At 36.3% G+C, this 18757-nt stretch overlaps 1 protein-coding gene across 1 annotated transcript in view; it reads right to left on the reverse strand.

Annotated features, from left to right (window-relative positions):
- Positions 1-18757, reverse strand: part of elp1 (elongator acetyltransferase complex subunit 1) — a 41336-nt gene that overhangs the window by 15042 nt on the left and 7537 nt on the right. Inside the window, exons 8-27 of the mRNA XM_051649482.1 lie at positions 17809-17899; positions 16042-16165; positions 15843-15936; positions 15506-15736; positions 15146-15316; positions 14792-14873; positions 12160-12315; positions 11825-11931; positions 11560-11663; positions 11403-11456; positions 11096-11201; positions 10887-11002; positions 3682-3755; positions 3437-3515; positions 3222-3301; positions 2667-2804; positions 2426-2511; positions 2200-2348; positions 392-515; positions 169-266 (exon numbers count right to left, since the gene is read on the reverse strand). Of these exons, the coding sequence (XP_051505442.1) occupies positions 169-266; positions 392-515; positions 2200-2348; positions 2426-2511; positions 2667-2804; positions 3222-3301; positions 3437-3515; positions 3682-3755; positions 10887-11002; positions 11096-11201; positions 11403-11456; positions 11560-11663; positions 11825-11931; positions 12160-12315; positions 14792-14873; positions 15146-15316; positions 15506-15736; positions 15843-15936; positions 16042-16165; positions 17809-17899 (2264 nt within the window). The remainder of the gene's footprint in view (positions 1-168; positions 267-391; positions 516-2199; positions 2349-2425; positions 2512-2666; positions 2805-3221; positions 3302-3436; positions 3516-3681; positions 3756-10886; positions 11003-11095; positions 11202-11402; positions 11457-11559; positions 11664-11824; positions 11932-12159; positions 12316-14791; positions 14874-15145; positions 15317-15505; positions 15737-15842; positions 15937-16041; positions 16166-17808; positions 17900-18757) is intronic.

The raw sequence follows: 18757 nt of genomic DNA on the forward strand, positions 1-18757 counted from the left end.
AAAGTACTTAAAGGTACAGTAGCAAAAACAGCCTCTTTATTGCAAAAATGGTCATGTAAAAGAAATTTACATTTTTAGCGCAAGACATCTTGACTAACAGTATTAATGGAAGGAAAAATCAAATCTATGTTATAAAAGTGTAGAATATGGCCCCTTTAAAAAGCTTACCTTGTATTGTTGACTGTCTGAAGGGAACAGCTCAAGAGCATCACTGTACAGTCTCTGATCCTTTACCAAGTTTAACAACTCTGTGAAGTGCTCTTCACCTGAAATACATGAGTCAGAACAAGAGAATTAAACAGGGAGACAGATGGAGGAAGGAAACAGTGTACAACAGAGTAAGAGTATTTGCTGATGGATTTACTTGAGAGATGTCCTACAAGGCTCTTACCACACTTGCTGAGGTGATGTAAGGCTTTCCTGTATCTCTTCAGGTGTCTGTCGATAGTGTAGCGCTGATAGTTTGGCTCCAGGGTTTTCAGCATGTTCAGGAAGGGCAAGTACTCTTTAGGGTCCTACATGTTTGAGAGGAAAATTATAATCCACAATGAAATAGGCATACATTTATAAGTGGTATGAATCAAATGGTACAAATATACTGAGCAATGTTGGGGAAGCAACATTTAAACTCTAGCTTGCCAAGCTACAAGCTACAGATAATTTAAATGAGTTCAGTCATGACAACTCTTTGAATAACTAAAAGGGTTTATAATGGATATAACAAGTTGGTAGGTTTGGTCTTGGTGGACAAGATCTGCTTGCGCTGCAGAGCATGTACGAATACGTGCTACTACTAAGAACATACACAGAAATGCTGAGTTGAGCATGTAAGCCATGTTGCTGCTGCACAATTAGACACACATACACTCACCGACCACTTTATTAGGTACATCTGTACACCTACTTATTCATGTGATTACAACAGCAAAAGACCACGTTAGGTTCCACTTCTGTCAGCCAAGAACAGAAAGCTGAGGCTGCTATGGGCCTACCATTTATATAGCTCAGCAGAAATCAAGATTCATCAGACCAGGCTATGTTTTTCCATTCTTAAACTGTCCAGTTTTGGTGAGCCTGTGACCACTACAGCCTCAGCTTTCTGTTCTTGGCTGACAGAAGTGGAACCCAACATGGTCTTCTGCTGTTGTAGCCCATCCGCCTAAAGGTTCGACATGTTGTGCATTCTGAGATGCTATTCTGCTCACTACAATTGTACAGAGTGGTTATCTGAGTTACCGCAGCCTTTCTGTCAGCTCGAACCTGTCTGGCCGTTCTCCGTTGATCTCTTTCATCAACAAGGCGTTTCTGTCTGCAGAACTGCCGCTCACTGGATGTTTTTTGTTTTTAACACCATTCTGAGTAAATTCTACAGACTGCTGTCAACCATTCTGATGGTTGATGTGAACATTAACTAAAGCTTCTGACCCATATCTGCATGATTTTATGGATTGCACTGCTGCCACACGATTGGCTGATTAGATAATCATATGAATAAGTAGGTGTACAGGTGTCCTATAAAGTGGTCTGTGAGTGTACAATCCACTTCAAGTTCTTGAAGATCTAGACAGATGGTGATGGTGAGGAGGAGGGTTTCAGAGAAAAAACTTGTGGCGTGCTGCAGGGAAACTGGCTTACCAGCAAACAACTGAAAAATGTAAATGTTAGACATATCTAAAGTTAGATATCTGCAGTCTCTAGTGCTCTGTGCATGTAACAACACGAGGCACAACATGAACTGGGCATGCGTCAATCATGAGGAAGTGTAATCGAGCTGAATCAAAAGGAGTTATGGACAAACACACATCATACATGCACATACACATACATTTGTGTTCCCAGAAGAAGAAAGTCGTAAGAGTTTGAGATGGCATAAGGGTGAGTAAATGATGAGATAATTCGGGTGAGCCATTACTTTAAATGAATCAGAATTCCCAACACTATTAGAAAATGAGAGATGTTCTAGTAGTGCGCGTTTGTTTATTGCCTCAAATTGCTTGGTTGCAAGGCTCTGTGAGCAATACAATGCGACATAAGAACAGCAATGTAGCGTTTTGTCGGGCTATACTGCTACTTGTTGGGGCAAAAAACCTACAGTATTTTCAAAACAGCAACTGAAAAATCTAGTAAAGCTTAGCTACTTTTAGTTAATTAGTTATTCCCCCAACACAGACACATCAGCATTCAAATCTCTTGACTGACCTTCTGGGATTTCTCGGCCACCATGAGCACCAGATCAAAATCGTAGGTGCCGAGAGAGTGCTCATAAAGCTCGTTCACGTTGACAAGGAATAGAAGATACTTCAGGGCCTCTTCAGCACTCACGCCATTAGTGGCACTGGGGGGGTTCACTAAACACAACATCACATGGATGTTACAAACACATAATCAGACACGTGTTTAATGGATTTGGGCAACTGTAGCTCACCTCGTAATTCATGGACCTTCTGTAGAGCGATTTCCAACTCTGGTGTTGTTTTCCTCACATGTGACGTCAGAATACATAAACAATATCTGTGTGTAGATACAGTAAAAGCATCTCAGTGGAGGAAGAACAGGGCTTAGTGTACACAGAGTGTGAAATGTAATCAAATAAGTGGGAAGTGGACTGCACTTCCAGCATTTTATTCAACATGAAACGCATGTAATGTTTATGACAGAGAACTTACTTCTGTGCATCGAGGGTCTCCATTGTGGATATAAAAGCGTCACAGATGATGTCCACCTTCTTTCCTGATTTACCTGAAGTAGAACTGGAGGTAGAGCTTGAAGGACACGGGTACATTGTTTTAGTGGTGTCTTCCTCTCTAAGAGTGAAAAAAATATACAAATTAATTGACAATTATAGAATGGATAGGTCCAGTTCTGATGCTGATTGGTCAACACAGCTGTGCTTAATTACACAATATAGTAACAGCCCTGATGAGAACCATAGAGACCAACTATTAGCCTTAATTTACATGTCAGGGACTGTATTTTCTAGTGGAATGATGGCACTTGATGAATTTACTTAATAAAACAATGTTTTAATGAAAAAAGTGTCCTTAATATTTTTGCTTTGTACTAAAGTTTTTTTTTAAAAAGCAATAAGGCACTCAAAATACAAAAAACAAAACACGTTTATATTTACAATAAAGCACGGCGTCTTGTGCCTCATTGCTTAAACATATATTGATACACACAAGATGAATTGATGATTCAGTCTTCCCATTGAAAAGACTTACTTGAGTTCAGTGAGGAACAGGCTGATGTGGTTGATGGAATCGATCTGTTTTAGGAACATCTCAATGTTTTCGAGAAACACCTGTGAAAGGGATTATGGGAGAGAGGGTGGGCGGCAGTGCTGTTGTTATTCATGTAGGAGACGCAAAAGATGTAGTGCAGAACTGTCTTTAGCGGTTACTGTAAGAGGAAATGACATAAGAGTGAGGTCACTCACATTGGGGTTGTGGTCATAGATAAGGTTTAGGTTGATCCTCAGCTTCCTCATGCACTCAAAAGCATCTTTAAATCTGAGACTGAAACAGACATGACAACTAAATGACAATTCAAATCAATTTCATTTTAGTTTTTACATAATATTCATTTTAAATGAGTTTTTCATGTTAAAATGTTTCTTTTGTCTTCTAGTCCTGTAAAAACATTATTATCTGTAGCATTTTAGTGTCTGTAAATGGCAAATACCCATCAAGCCATTTCCTAAGCTGAGAAAGTACGAGGGCACGATGATGGATGGTTTCCAGGTTCCCTCTTGGCATCTTAAAAATCAACAACAAAAGCATACATTTAACCATACGCCACCACTGCTAAAATCAACAACAAAAACGCACCTATAGTGGGGTCCAAAAGTCTGAAACAACATTGACAATCTGGGTTTTTTTTCCCCCATTTAAACCTGAAATTAATTTTTTAGAATTTTGAAAAATGTAAATGAAGAAGATATATTTAACATTCTGCACTATTTCTTGGTCACTATTCAAATGGAAGCAAATTTGTGACATGGCCATGTTAATTCCTTTGTAGACAGGCCTGATTTCCTTTCTTTCATTGAAGCACACAAGATACTAATTGGAACATTCTCAAATCATGCTGGATAAAATGATCATCAGGTTTTGCACAAACTTGAGGAGTCCATGTCAGCTCAATGCATAATGTCATTAAAGCTAAAGGACATACTGAATACTAAGACTGGGTATGCAGAGGAATGAACATTTTTGGCCAATATCGATTTTAACAAAAACAAACAAAAAAACTATAGGCCGATACCGATATTTTGCCACTTACCTTATTTTGTCATTAGATCACTGTTTTACAATGGAATTATGCTTTAAAAATGGACAAATAATTACAAAAGCATTTTTACTGTTTTAACAGTAAATAATTCCCATTGAAATTGGATCTGATGAACACATGACATGACTACATTTTAGAGAGCTACAATGAAAGATAAATAGAAGATTAAAATGATTTAAAAAAAATAACAAAATGTGATTACATGATGATTGATATGAAAAAAGGTTATTTTGTACTTATAAAACATTTTTGCACTTTTTTTGTTTTTGCAGTTCAAAACAACAGAACTCACATTTTACATGTCTGTTCTGTATATGATAGAACATTATAAATTCATACCATGCATATGTTGGGCAATTCCACGGCAATGTCAACCACAACATGGAAAAATAAAAGTTTTAACCAAAGGAAAAACATTTTTTTTTTAAATTTCTGTATTATTTTCTGCTTGCTCACACAGCGCTGACTTGAGCGCTGAATGCAGACAATGGCCGAGTTCGGAATGGCATGCTACTAGGGCTGAACGATATGGCTAAAAATTTATATATCTCGATATATTTCAACCTATTGACGATATTCGATATACATATCGACAATTATGTATTTTTTCTGAAATGGCTCAAAAGTGATATTTTTTTTTAATCAGAGGATCCATCATTTCATCCAAACCATCAAGCCATTGTAGCAAAGTGGATTAAACTTATTAAAGTGGCCCTATTATGCTTTTTGGGATTTTACCTTTCCTTTAGTGTGTAATATAGCTGTTTGTGCATGTAAAAGGTCTGAAAAGTTACAAAGTCCATGCCAATGGGAGTTACTCTCTCCCACAGAAAATACTGCTCCTGAACTGCCTGAAACACCTGGTTTGCAGTCCAGCCATTAATTCCGTGACTTAGCTATGTCACTATGTAACACATTTGCATAATGCCCACCTAAGGGCTACTTCGGTTATGGTAAGGGGCATTACATTTCCAACACATGCTCTAAGCGGTTGACCAATCACAACAGACTGGGCCAGCTGACCAATCAGAGCAGACTGGGCTTTTCCGAAGGGGGAATTTAAAGAGACAGGAGCGTTTCAGACAGAGGGTGAAAAGAGGTGCTGCAGCAATGTACAGTATGAGAAAAATAATGTATTTTTTAAACATTAAAGCAAGTAAACCTATTCTAGTAGACATAAAATTATGAACCTGTAAATGAGCATAATATGGGCTCTTTAAATAAAAATCCATTTAGAAATAATAATGTTTCCTCAGTTTTTCATTAAATTAACACAAGGGAGAATGTGATCTAATCACTTTCATTGATATGCATATTTATATTTTATATTCAATGATACATAGTAGCTTAGTAAAAAGCATTATTTACCTTCATATATTTTTTAATAAAAAAAATTCTGTGAATGAACAAGGTGGAGCTTTTATTTTGACACATCCCTTTCACCTGGAGCTTTTATTTTGACACGGAAAGTGTTGTGTGTCTTTCACAGAGTTCCACATCTGGTAAAACATTTTCATCTCCTCCTTTTCTGTTATCCTGTGCCACCTTTGTAGAATTGTATAATACTTGTGGTAGTTACTAATGTTTGGAACTGAGAATGCTCACACCTGCAGTACATTTTTCACAATGCACGTGAACTGCTCTAAAAGTCCATGAGAGTCCTTGAGCCTCGCGTGTAGACAGAAAAGTGCACCACCTGAAGTGCACACAGACATGTTTATCTGTCTTTCATTGCAGCCTTTTGCAGTTTAATAATCACATATGACCATAAAGCCAATTTAATGTTATTTTGATTAATTGTGCAGCCCTGAAGGATTGTGAAATTAGTCAACTGATGCTCTTTAGGAAACTAAATGGCAAAATAAAAAGCATATAAAATCATCACAATATACACTACCGGTCAAAAGTTTTGAAACACTTACTCATTCTTTATTATAATTGTTTTTTTCTTCACATTTTAGAATAATAGTAAAGTCATCAAAACTATGGAATAACATAAATGGAACTATGGGAATTATGTTGTGACTAAACAAAATCCAAAATAAATCAAAACTGTGTTATATTTTAGCATCTTCAAAGTAGTCACCCTTTGCCTAGAATTTGTAGACATGTACTCTTGACATTTTCTCAACCAAATTCTTGAGGCTTTTTAAACAGTATTGAAGGAGTTCCCATCTATGTTGGGCACTTACTGGCTGCTTTTCTTTATTATTTGGTCCAAGTCATCAATTTCAAAAACTTTTTTTTAAATTAAATTTTAGTTTTATAATGAAATAAATTAATATGGTGGCACAATTATATTTTTATCTACAAAACTAATTTCAAACATTTAAGCATATGCCTTCAGATCAAAACATTTTTAAGATCATAAGAAACATTTCAGTCAAGTGTTTTTGACCGGTAGTGTACACGATATTGCTGAATTTCATTTCCTCATTTTAAATCATCGTGATTATATATTATATTAATATTCGATATATCACCCAGCCCTACACACTTCCATAGTACATACATGGCAGACGTAGTAAGAGTAGTATGCCATTCTGAACTCAGCCTATGGCTGTTTCTCAATCATTGCATCCGAATATACATACTTCCCTACTATATAGTATGCCAAAAACAGGTCGTCCGAATCCTCAGTATTCATGAAGCAATAAGCGAGAAATACCTGGATGACCTACTATTTTCGGCGATGTTCTGAAGTAAGTCCCTGTGTCCTTAATCGCATACTGTCAGTATGTACTGTATTCAATGAAGGACGCACTTTTTGGCTGGTAAACAGTACGTTTTTTAGGTATACATGCAAGTAGTATGAATATATTTAGGACGTAATTCATCCGGGGATGTAGGATTGAGCAGTGACCCCAATATATGGTGTAATAATCCAGTCCAGTCAATCCGCACATCAAAATCTTGCCAGAAATAATAGGTCATCTGGCATTTCTCGCTTACTGTTATATGAATACTTACGATTTGGACATACTACTCCATTGGCATATACTGTTTTTGGTATACTATATAGTTGGGAAGTGTGGATATTCAGATAGATTTCAAAACGCAGCCTTTTTAGGTTTAGTAAAAGTGCAAGGCCATATGTGATTTCAGTCTTCATTCAATCAATCATGCAGCATTAATGGATATAATACCGATATCTCAGAAGTCAAAGTCTGCTGGTTTCAAAGCATTTGGATGGTTTCCCTCATCATGCAGCCTATAGGTAAGTGCCACATTCACAACTGTCACGTCTGTTTATGGCGGTTTTTCCTCATTAACGTGAAAACGAGAAAGAATAAAAATTGGCCCAAGCATAATGGGTCTAGTGTTGTCAAATGTACTGGTACATCGGTACCAAGTCGATCCTAAAAAAAAAAAATAAAAAAAAATAAAAAGATGAAACGATACCAGTGTTTCTGCATTACCAGTAGTACCGATCACCAACTCTATCTGGTTGTTTGTTTTTAATGCCATGGCAGCTTCTATGGCTATTTCCATGGCGAGAAATGTGTAAGGAATTCTATAAAAGGTTTTTAAAATCAATTTTTCCTAAAAACTCTAAAATTGCATTCGGTTTTACTCTATCTGGTACCAGCTCGCAGTATGACTGACACACAACTGCTTAAAAATGCTCATCTTGAGCACGTACTATGTTACTCCTTACACTGAAATGGACAATTAATCAAATTAAAATTGTGACATGTCCTAGTGTGATTTATTAAACCACTAAAGGCCGCAATCTTAGTGTGGAAGTGCTGCATACTTTGAATGAATTTATAAATCCGACAGCTCATACATATTGAGAATCATTCACGACATGTTGTATCAGATGAAAGAGCAGAGCACTAATCTACTGTGAACCACGCACCACATGTAAACGATATATTTATATAATTAAATCATAGCATTTGTGATTTAATCTCAACTCAACTTTATTTAAATACCATCTAAAACAAAGTAAAACAGATGACCAAAGTGCTTCACAGTAATAAAATTTAAAACATAACATTTGAAAATTTCCACACACAAACATCAGTAATCTAAAACACAAAATACAAACACTCCAAAACTGTACCCTACATTTCATTTGTCAGACTCAAAGGTCAGTGTAAAGAGATGAGATTTCAGACGTGACTTAAAAGTCTCTGTGTCTTTTAACTGTTTATCCGGAAAGTGAAGTTTCCGTCAAGAAATACACGTCATAATAAAAGCACATTTCAAAATATAAGCTAGAGCCCTGAAATTTAAGAAATTGTGACAGAAATATTACAACTGTATAGTAAAATGTAATATTAACTGTAATAATAATAATAATAATAATAATAAATAATAATAATAACTAAGCAATATATCACAAGCAAGACATTGCAAAAAAAATTCAATGATTTTCACTTGTTAAAATTTTTAAGAATGAATTGATTAGACACCATTTTGATGATGAAATTAAATTCAACTCTAAATCATGGAGTTCTGGAAAAGAGTAATAATAATAATAATAATAATAACTAAAAGAAAAACATGATTTGGTAAAGAATAAAACCGATTTCAGGGCACTACTTAAAAACATTTAAGCAATGCATCATTGACTGAGAAACACTTGAAGGAAACGTATTTGTTTTAATGCATTATTTACGTTGAAATGTAACTTTTTAAAGTAAACGGGTGTGTTCAATAGCACACTGTCATATCAGCATATTTTTGCTGTGGTAACTAAATTGGTATCGAGAATCATGAAATTTCACTGGTATCGGTACCGCCTACTGAAATTTTGGTAGCGTGACAACACGTGTCCATTTCCACCCAGTGGTTTTTGGAAAACAATGCAAGATGAACACATGCATTTGGCATTTGACATTATTCTAAACAATTTTGAAGCAATTTGGGTAAATATAAGAGGACTATTTTAAAGTCTGTTGTAAGAGCCACAATTCCTGCTGCCAGGGGGTGGCACTATGACCGTGACCCAAAAAGTAACATCCATGTGATTAGCCCCTAAGACTAAACATACATCTAAATTTTTATCTAAATCACACATTGCGCACAGAAGATATGTAACACTTCCTGTTTCACCATTAATTGAATGCCTCACTATAGCAACACCATTCAATATATCAAAAATCTGTTCACAATTTAGCATCTTCAATGTCTTGGCATAATGTTGTCTAAATGTGGTGACAGTCTCATGAATCCCCTAGGAGGAGTATTTAAAAGTTCAGAGACAGAAATATTCAAAAAAATCCAAAATGGATGACTTCCTGTTGGGCGGAGCTAATAACTATAATTATGAAAGTTGTTCGGCTTGATGAGAACAATATATGTACCAAGTTTGGTGACTCTAGGTGAAAATGGGGGTGCTACAGGGACCTTGTTACATGCCCATTTTAAAGGGGGCACTACAGAGCCCCCCCTACATGCCCATGTGTGAACTTTTGCCCAGTCCTAATGGCCAACAACACCCAAATATAGGAAGGAATAATAACAATTAATGCGTTGCCATGGAAACACTATTTAAGATATCAAATATTCCTTTACAATTCTGAAGCAATTCATGTGAACACAAGAGAGCTATTTAAAAAAGTCTGTTAAAAGTGCCATACTTCCTGCTGCCAGTTGGTGGTGCTATGACCGAGACCCATAATAGCCTCATCAATGTGATCAGCCCCCATTACTAAACACACAGCTGAAATTTCATCAAAATCACACAATGCACACAGAAGATATAAGGCACTTCCTGTTTCCCATTTTTTGCCATATAAAAAATATTAAAAAATCCACTCGCAATTTAGCATCGACAATGTCTTGGCATGATGTTTCACAAATTTGGTGTCAGTCACGTTAATCCACAAGGAGTATTTAAAAGTTCAGAGCCTGTGATTTTCAGAAAATCCAAAATGGCCTAGTTTCTGTTGGGCGGAGCTAATGACTGTGAGTATGAAAGTTGTTTGGTTTGTACCAATTTTGGTAACTGTAGGTGAAAAGGGGGGTGCTACAGAGCCCCCCCCCCCCCCCCCCCACTTTGCCCAGCCCTAATGGCTGACGACTCTGATATATGTGCAAAATTTGTGTGCAGAGTTTTCACGCATGTTAAGTACCCCAAAAGTACCGAAAACCTTGAAAAGAATAATAATAATAATCCTTAGAAGAACAATAGGGCCTCCGCACTTTCAGTGCTTGGGCCCTAAATATTACATGTTCTTAGAAATGCAAACCCTTCTACATAATGTGGCTATTATTATTTCTGGATTGAGTTTTTACAAAGTGATTTACTAATAAATTATAAATAAAGCCTTGTTTTTTCATATTGGTGTGTTCATGCTAATAACAGATATGCCAATGTTTTTAATTTGGTCAATTATTAGCCGATAAATATCAGCAGCCAATACATCGGTGTGTCCCTAACATACACTATTGCACAAGCTGCTGATTAATTTTTATTGATCCTTGTTCAACTCCAATGCTGACAGTATAATTTGTAATTAAAAAATTATCAAACTAGAAAAATGCAAAATAGCAGCAATTTCACCAGTGATCTCAGACACTTGGACCCCATTTTGTAATCCCACAATCACATGCATATGTGAGCCGAGTCACTGTCTGTTTACCTGCAAGATGAGTCTGGTGTCCTGAGGAACCACTGAAACAATACGAGAGCCACGTTCCACCTTACGCACAGTCTCATCATTCTGATTGGCTTCCGAGCTTAAAGCAGACTGCACACCTGTTTAGGGACGCCAGTGACATGCCTGCTCATTTATATTTCTTTATTCCTGTACTTTCAAATGTTTCATTCCTTTCGTGAGCTCACACATACCTTTAACAGAGAGTGTGCTGAGGTTGAGACAGTGGCACATGTGAGAGTGTGTGGTGAGCAGGAGGAACTCATCGTACACTACAAATGAAGAGATGTTGGAGGCCACCTGAAGAAGAGCAGAATAAACTCATGCTCGCATTATGCTTTCATTGGCACCTGAGGCTTCATTTATTCAAATATTCAGTTTGCATTTTTAGCTACCTGTTGAAGTAACAGCCAAGGTTGTCACAAACACAACATAAACAACATAATAAAAACACCATGTCAAATGGGACTAATTCATAATTTCTGAAATCCTCACACGTACCAGTGAGTCACCGATATAGAGGTGCGATCTCTCTGTGAGGCCTATCAAATACTCCTGGTGAAAGACAAATTCATATTAAGTGCTTGTATTAGTTGAAGGGCAAGGCATGATATGAAACAGGTCAATTTAAAGTGGAGAATATACTGTATATCTTTACCTCTCCATTGAGGGTACACAGTGCTGTCTGAACACACGGTCCGGGGAAGTTGATGGCATTACCGGTGGAATCCTTCCATTCCGTTACACTGAGCTCTGATGAGTCTGCAATGAAATTACATATTACTTCAATTATTAAGTTATTATACTGCTTAGAATATTAACAGAACTCACAAACATCTCAGGGTATGAAAAACATAAAACACAGGACAAGTCACACAGAGACAGATATGTAGTAGTCAATTGTCATTACTGGACTGACACACCCATGACAAGTTTCCTTATCTGTCCATCTTCAAGCTGCAGGGCCACTGTACCACTTCTGAGACTGTGACACAAGCTGATCACATGACCATCCACTGGAACCTCAGACCTGAGGAATCACCATTACAAATTTAAGAAAAAGAAATAGTCACTTGATATTGTGCTCAGAAAAGCGTAAAAAAAAACAAAAACAGAACAGTTGACTCTTTGTCAGCAAGACTGGAATAAATTAGTTATTCCATGTCTACGGCAATTAGATCAATCTGTTTTTGCTTGAGCTACAGTGAATGCAAATGTGGGCAAGACAGGAGGTGTTAGTTGTTTGAAGTGGCGGTACCCAATCTCCAGCGTATCCTTGGGGTCATGGCTGTCTGATGGGGTGATTTTCAGCAAGTGGGTCAAGCTTTTTCCATGGGCCACTGCCAAAAACACGTTCTCACTCAACCACAGCAGCAAACGTAGTGTCAGAGGTTCCTCCTGATCCATGGCGATCCTGCACAAGTGTTTGAGTCCAAATTAGGGCTGTCGATTTAATGGGTTAATTCAGTATATATATATATATATATATATATATATATATATATACACACACACACACAAAAACAACACATTAATGCAATTAATCATGTCTTCACACCCTAATAAGTAATCTTACTACCATCGGAGCAATTCAATCTAGAGGTACCACCTGTTTTCAGCAGGGGGCAGTAAGCGAAACTCCAGCTGTATAAGCAACACGCAGATGTACAAACAACAAACAACACTTACGGACAGCAGACAGCACAAGATGAGGATGTGTTCTTGCATTGAAACACAACTGGATGGAGCGCAAGGTCAGAAGCTTGAAAATGTGTAAATTGACACAAACTTGGAATAGCCCTTATAATATATCTATCTCAAACAGATTGACAAATTCTATTGCAAAATGGATTGATGTGGACTGTAGCTAGTGATAGGCTTATGTTCAATAATATGGAAATAAACAATATATTGCCTTTTTGTATTGTCTTATTAATGCTTTACTCATCTGCCACAATAATGTAATGTATTTTAATTATCTGAATTATTATATTTATAATACATATTATATTTATAATTATTCAATCATAATTTATTGAATTATTGTTATTTGAGGGCCTTTCTCAGCACATATTTACATATGCGATTAATTGCGATTAATTTACATAATGGCAAGTGCGTAACTTAGTTCACCTGTTCATTGGCTTCATTGTCTGTGCAGATGTAACTTGTAATATTACATACATGTTGTGTATATAGCTGATTAATTTCACATATTCAGTATAGGATGTGTTTGAGTGATATAATTATCATTGATTCAATTTGCCGTTGTTCAGCTCCTGCAGCTCGCACAGCTTGAAATCCCCAACATTCTATGGTTGGATTATTTGAATCAATTAATTCTAGATTTTAAAAAAACACAACAACATAAACAACATTGTTAATATCTTGCAGCTATATTTTTCCTCATCATAATTTTGTCAAAAGTATGTTCAAGTTAAAATCATTTGATTATCGTCATGATGTGTCTTTTTCATCTCACTTTCGTTACTGTTTGTCAACAAACATTTTCAGCAGTATTTGTATTGTCGAGATTGGCCGCAGTGTTAATTTCGACAACAAAAGTACAACTGAAAATGACAGAAATGCAATTCAGCTCATTTCCATACATCTTTACTCTGGCAGCTTGTAGAAAACAGGGGTTTTCAAACTGGGGTCCAGGGACCCTCATGGGGCAGCAAGGGGTGCTAAGGGGTCCACGAAAAATATTAGGGAAAAAACAAATAAAATGTAAAATATATTACAAAATAAAATAAAAAATTAAAGAGCTAAAATAATTAACATTTACCGAATTTGACATTACTGCGGTTTCATTCTGCTCTCTGAAAAATTGTTGGAAATTGAGATTAATTGCGATTACTCTATTGACAGCCCTAATTTTTAACAGGAAGTTTAACTCCTAAAGACATGAATTGTAAGTTTGCAGTATATGTAGGAAATCACATTAAATTGAAGACTCCAGTCATATCAGTAACCTTATAAAAGCTGTTTTATTCTACATGGAGAGGGTCCGCACATGGGGGCTGCCATGTTAGAATCACATGACCAGCCGAATACTACTCACTTAATCTCAGTAACCGTCCTGTTATTTCACACTTTCACTGATAGATTAAAGTAATCATGGCTGACTGAATACTACATTTCTACAATGGCATCTGAAACTGAAAATTATTGATTTTAAATGATGCTGCATCCAAGACACTAGGTGTCAGTGTAAGTCCAAGATGACACAAAGACAAAAGTTACTGAGTGCACCTTTAAGTTTTATGAAAAATATATTTCTTATTTATTTTGAAGAGTACATCGCTCTCCTTCCTTGCAGTGTACATATCCTCAAGAATAGTTGTATGTGTTGTATTTTTCTTGGGACTTTTTCCTTGCCATTGTCACCTTTAGGTAGCTCACTGGGTGTTGTTAGGCACTATTCTCTGTAAAACTGCTTTCAAACAATATTTATTGTGAAAAGCAGTACATAAATGAGTTGAACTGAAAATGTTTCATTTATTTATACATTTATTAACAGAGGGCAGGAAAAAAAAAGTATTGTTGTCAATACTTTTTTTGACAGATACAATTTAATTTTCTTATTTTTTTGCTTCTGTACAATGACAATAAAAAAAAAATTTAAATCTTTAATTTAGCATTTTGCAAATTATTTAATTTAACAACACATTTTATTTATAAAATCACTCTTAATATTTTTCTCACACACACACACACACACACACACACACACCAAAAAGTTTGAAAACCTCTGTTGTAGAAACCGCCTAAATGATTGAATCTGAATTCTGATTGCTCAGGAAGACCATCTGACTGAAATTTGTCCCGGTTATCAATGACTGCCACATAAAAGAATGCAATTTTAAACAGAAAGGTCATGTTTGTACCTGAATATCTTCTTTAGAACTAACGGTGATGAGACTACTCTGAAGCCAGATGTCCCAGGAGTTCCTCCATTTTCAACACCACCTGCATATATGAAATACAAGTGAGAAACTTTAATATATGCCTGATTCAATGTATAAAAAGCCTTTAAACAACATCCTAAACACAGTGTGTTTACTCTTGGTTTAGACTTCGAGCATGCAAAAATAGTCCGGCAACAAAGGGTGGCTTGCATCTTCACGTGAGCCCTTACACTGTTCAGCACTTGTTTTAGCACTTTAATGATACTTTTGGGTCGTTTTTAAGCTTTAAAAGAAGTTTTTTTTAAGAAAGTTTAAAAATTCTCCTCAACGAACCTTGACCGTATACATAAATACGCCCGTCGGCTGTGAGAGCTGCAAGCTCATTGGTTCTCTGGGCTTGAGAGAGGAAAGTGACCAGGTTGACAGGAACAGGAAGTTGAAGTTCAAATGCACACATGGGTGGAGGAATTACACACTGACGAAATGTTGTGACTAGGATTTTATCTGCAAAACAGATGTTGGACAATTAGCTGTGAACACTGAAATCATCAAGAAATCACAAATGCGTGACTATACTAAAAGTTCATTAATTAAACAAACAAATGATCTAAAGTTTAATGTAAGTAAGAAGCACAGCACATAACAGACAATAACTAATCTTTCTAAAGAAAACTGGTCAGTCTTCACACTTGCCTCCATCGATCACTGCCACATTGGCGTTGTCATAGCAATCATTGCCCTGACTGCGCTGGGTGCTCCAGCCCCAGTCGTAGGTGTAGCTGGCCCATCCACGGGTCAGGAGATGAAGACGCAAGGGCTTCTCTGGATCCCAGCACACATACGCTGGAGCCTTCGACGGCTCATTGCCAAAATGTAAACTCTGCTTTAGGTACCAATGATAGTTCCCCACCGTCCACAGCTGAACTGGGAAAGAGTTCATACAAAGGAGAAGTGTGCAATTTTACAATGTTAAAATACTTTCTGCTATTCCAGTTTCATGTGCAAAGTTGACTCAGGAATATTGTCTTACAGTATGTGTTGGGATGGCCATTTTCTCCAGAATTCAAATCCTCCATCCAGACAGCTAGTACAGTAGAGTCACTGTTCCACAGCAGTTCCTTTACCTGACAAACACACAAACAATCTCACGTATCTACAATCAAATCTATACAGGTCAATCAAAATTCAGATCTTTAATATCACATAGGTACTGACGAGTGAAAATCTACCTTGACCTGCTCCTTGCCAAAGGGCAGAGTGAAATCTCCATGTAGAAGTCCATTCTTCTCCATAAACACCACACTGTGTTTGTTTGGGTGTCGTTGTGTGGAGGCGATCAGGCTGCCAGAGGGTCTACAAAAAAAAACAAAAATAACAACATAATTTTAACATAACATTTTCTAAACAAAATGTGAGTGGTATTAAAAGTCTATTGCTATGATATTCTGGTCTCTAGATATGGTTCTGTTCCCTCCTTCAATATACAGTAAGTCTATGGGATTTTTTGATCCTCTGGTGAAAATCTTATGTTTGATCCCTTAGAAAAGTATTAGCACACCTCCATTCAACAAGTCACAAGATTTGATGTAGCACAAAAAATGTGGGATGAGTTACAAGCTGAAGTTTAATACTAGGATAAAGGGTTTGTTCAAATTAAGTATGAGCAGAAGTGGTAACACTTTAAAGAAGGTTCCATTCATTAATATTAGTAAATGCATAAGGTATCATGAACTAACAATATAGCCCTTTAAGCTCTGAAGGTGTTTTTAAAGATTTCCTGTTTCCGCGGCATGACCAAAATTAAAGGCTTATAACTCGACAAAAAACCAAAGAGGGTCAATTGTTTGGTATAATTTTAAAGGTTTAGGTAGCTCTGAAAAACTGCTTTTGTTTTGTTCCCAATCAACTCACCTGTAGCCGAGTAAAATTTTGTGTTGATTCAACAAAGCAATCAAAAGTTATAGCATTACAAAAATTATTTATCCTACTGTCCAAAAGCCTCTCCAAACAAATAAAACATAATAATTGTACATAAGAACTAATTACACATGCAAAAACAACAATGACTTAAGGTATGCTCCATCATCAAAGCGTGCCAGCATGAGTAACGAGTTCTCATTAAGTTCCATTCTGTGCCATTTGAGTCATCATTGAGTCTGTGTCATGTACTTGGTGCCATCTCCTGGTGGGTCATATGTAACTAGAGTGAACAGTCCTCTCTGCCCATATGATGACTTCCAAATTGCAACAATCTGAATCCTAATACGACTGGTTTAGCGTTCCATGACACTGGACAATGTACTTCATCATTTGTGATGACGTCATCTGATCTAAAAAAGCTAACGTGTTTTTATCCAGATAGCACATTATGTGCTGTGTGCACATACTGTAATACTTAGTGTGGATTATCTAATGAGCTATGTATCTGATTATGTTGTGTGTGGACTTGTTTTAATGGAGATCCCCTAATCTAAGTAATAGTATGTGATATTTCATGTACTGTTTATTTTTCGTGAAGTTATAAGTGAAAACGTGGCACATAAGCAAGGCTTGTTTACATGGGTTTTGGGGGCGCCAACCCCACCGGGACCGCCGGTTGGCCAATCCGAGTTTAAAGGGTTAGAACTACAATTGTTCATTGTTAGTTCATGATACATTAACTAATGTTAAAATATACTGTACATCTTTTGTTTTTAAAACTGTATTATTGTATGTTGAAATTAACTTTAACCAAGATTAATAAATGCTGTTGGTCATTGTTATTTCATGTTAACTAATGTTCTTAACTAATTTTAACAAATGTAACCTTATTGTAAAGTTTTACTGCAGAAGTAATAGATTATAGACTATATATAAAATACCAGAATCACAACCAGAACCAGAGGACATTTTGGCCTTTTATGATACACATTAATATAAATAGTTTATTACAAATCATTTATAAACACATTTGTAAACTACTGTATATTGATTTCAAGACAATCCAAAGATCTTACTTCCAGCAGAGAGGCTGCTCCAGTCCATTAACAACCTCACTGGTGGCCTGCAGAACACATTCTCGGTTCCAGATTCGAACCTTTCGAGCACCTGAAAAAAAAAAAATGCAGCTTTAATACAAATTTCACAAACCTTCTCATGTAATGACAATAGGGCTGTCACAATTATGAAATTTGGCTGATGATTAATTTACTTTTAAATAATTGCGATTAACTACTTGATTGTCACAATTATGATGGTTAACTGTCATAGAAATTATCATACTTCTTTACCCTCCTAATCTGTTAAAGAAGGGCCGTTTACTTCACTGTTCGCTGTTTTGACCGGAAACAGTACAGGTGTAATTTTTTATAAATGATAACATTTCTTCTTCACTAAAGTAAAAACAATAAAATAATGCATTTCTTTTGGGGTTTTATGTTTTTTAGATCTTATTTACATATTAATTTCTCAATTTAACCATTCATTTGCATATGCAAATAAGCAAATTTATGTAAATACAGTGCATTCAGAAAGTATTCAGACCCCTTCATTTTTTTCACATTTTGTTGTTGCAGCCTTAATTATTTTTTTTCCACATCAGTCTACACTCCATACCCCATAATGACAAAGCAAAAACCAGATTTTTGATAACTTTTTGATAAACAAATTTATTAAAAAATAAATAACTGAAATATCACATTGACATAAGTATTCAGTCCCTTAACTCAGTACTTAGATGAAGCACCTTTGGAAGCAATTACAGCCTCAAGTCTTTTTGGGTATGATTTGACAAGCTTTGCACACCTGGATTTGGGGATTTTCTGCCCTTCTTCTCTGCAGATCCTCTTACGCTCTCTGGTTGGAAGGGGACCATCAGTGGACAGCCATTTTCAGGTCTCTCCAGAGATGTTTGATTGGGTTCAAGTCCGGGCTCTGGCTGGGCCACTCAAGGATATTCACAGAGTC

The sequence above is a fragment of the Myxocyprinus asiaticus genome, chromosome 22 (assembly GCF_019703515.2).
Source record: "Myxocyprinus asiaticus isolate MX2 ecotype Aquarium Trade chromosome 22, UBuf_Myxa_2, whole genome shotgun sequence".
In the NCBI taxonomy this organism is placed as follows: Eukaryota; Metazoa; Chordata; class Actinopteri; order Cypriniformes; family Catostomidae; genus Myxocyprinus; species Myxocyprinus asiaticus.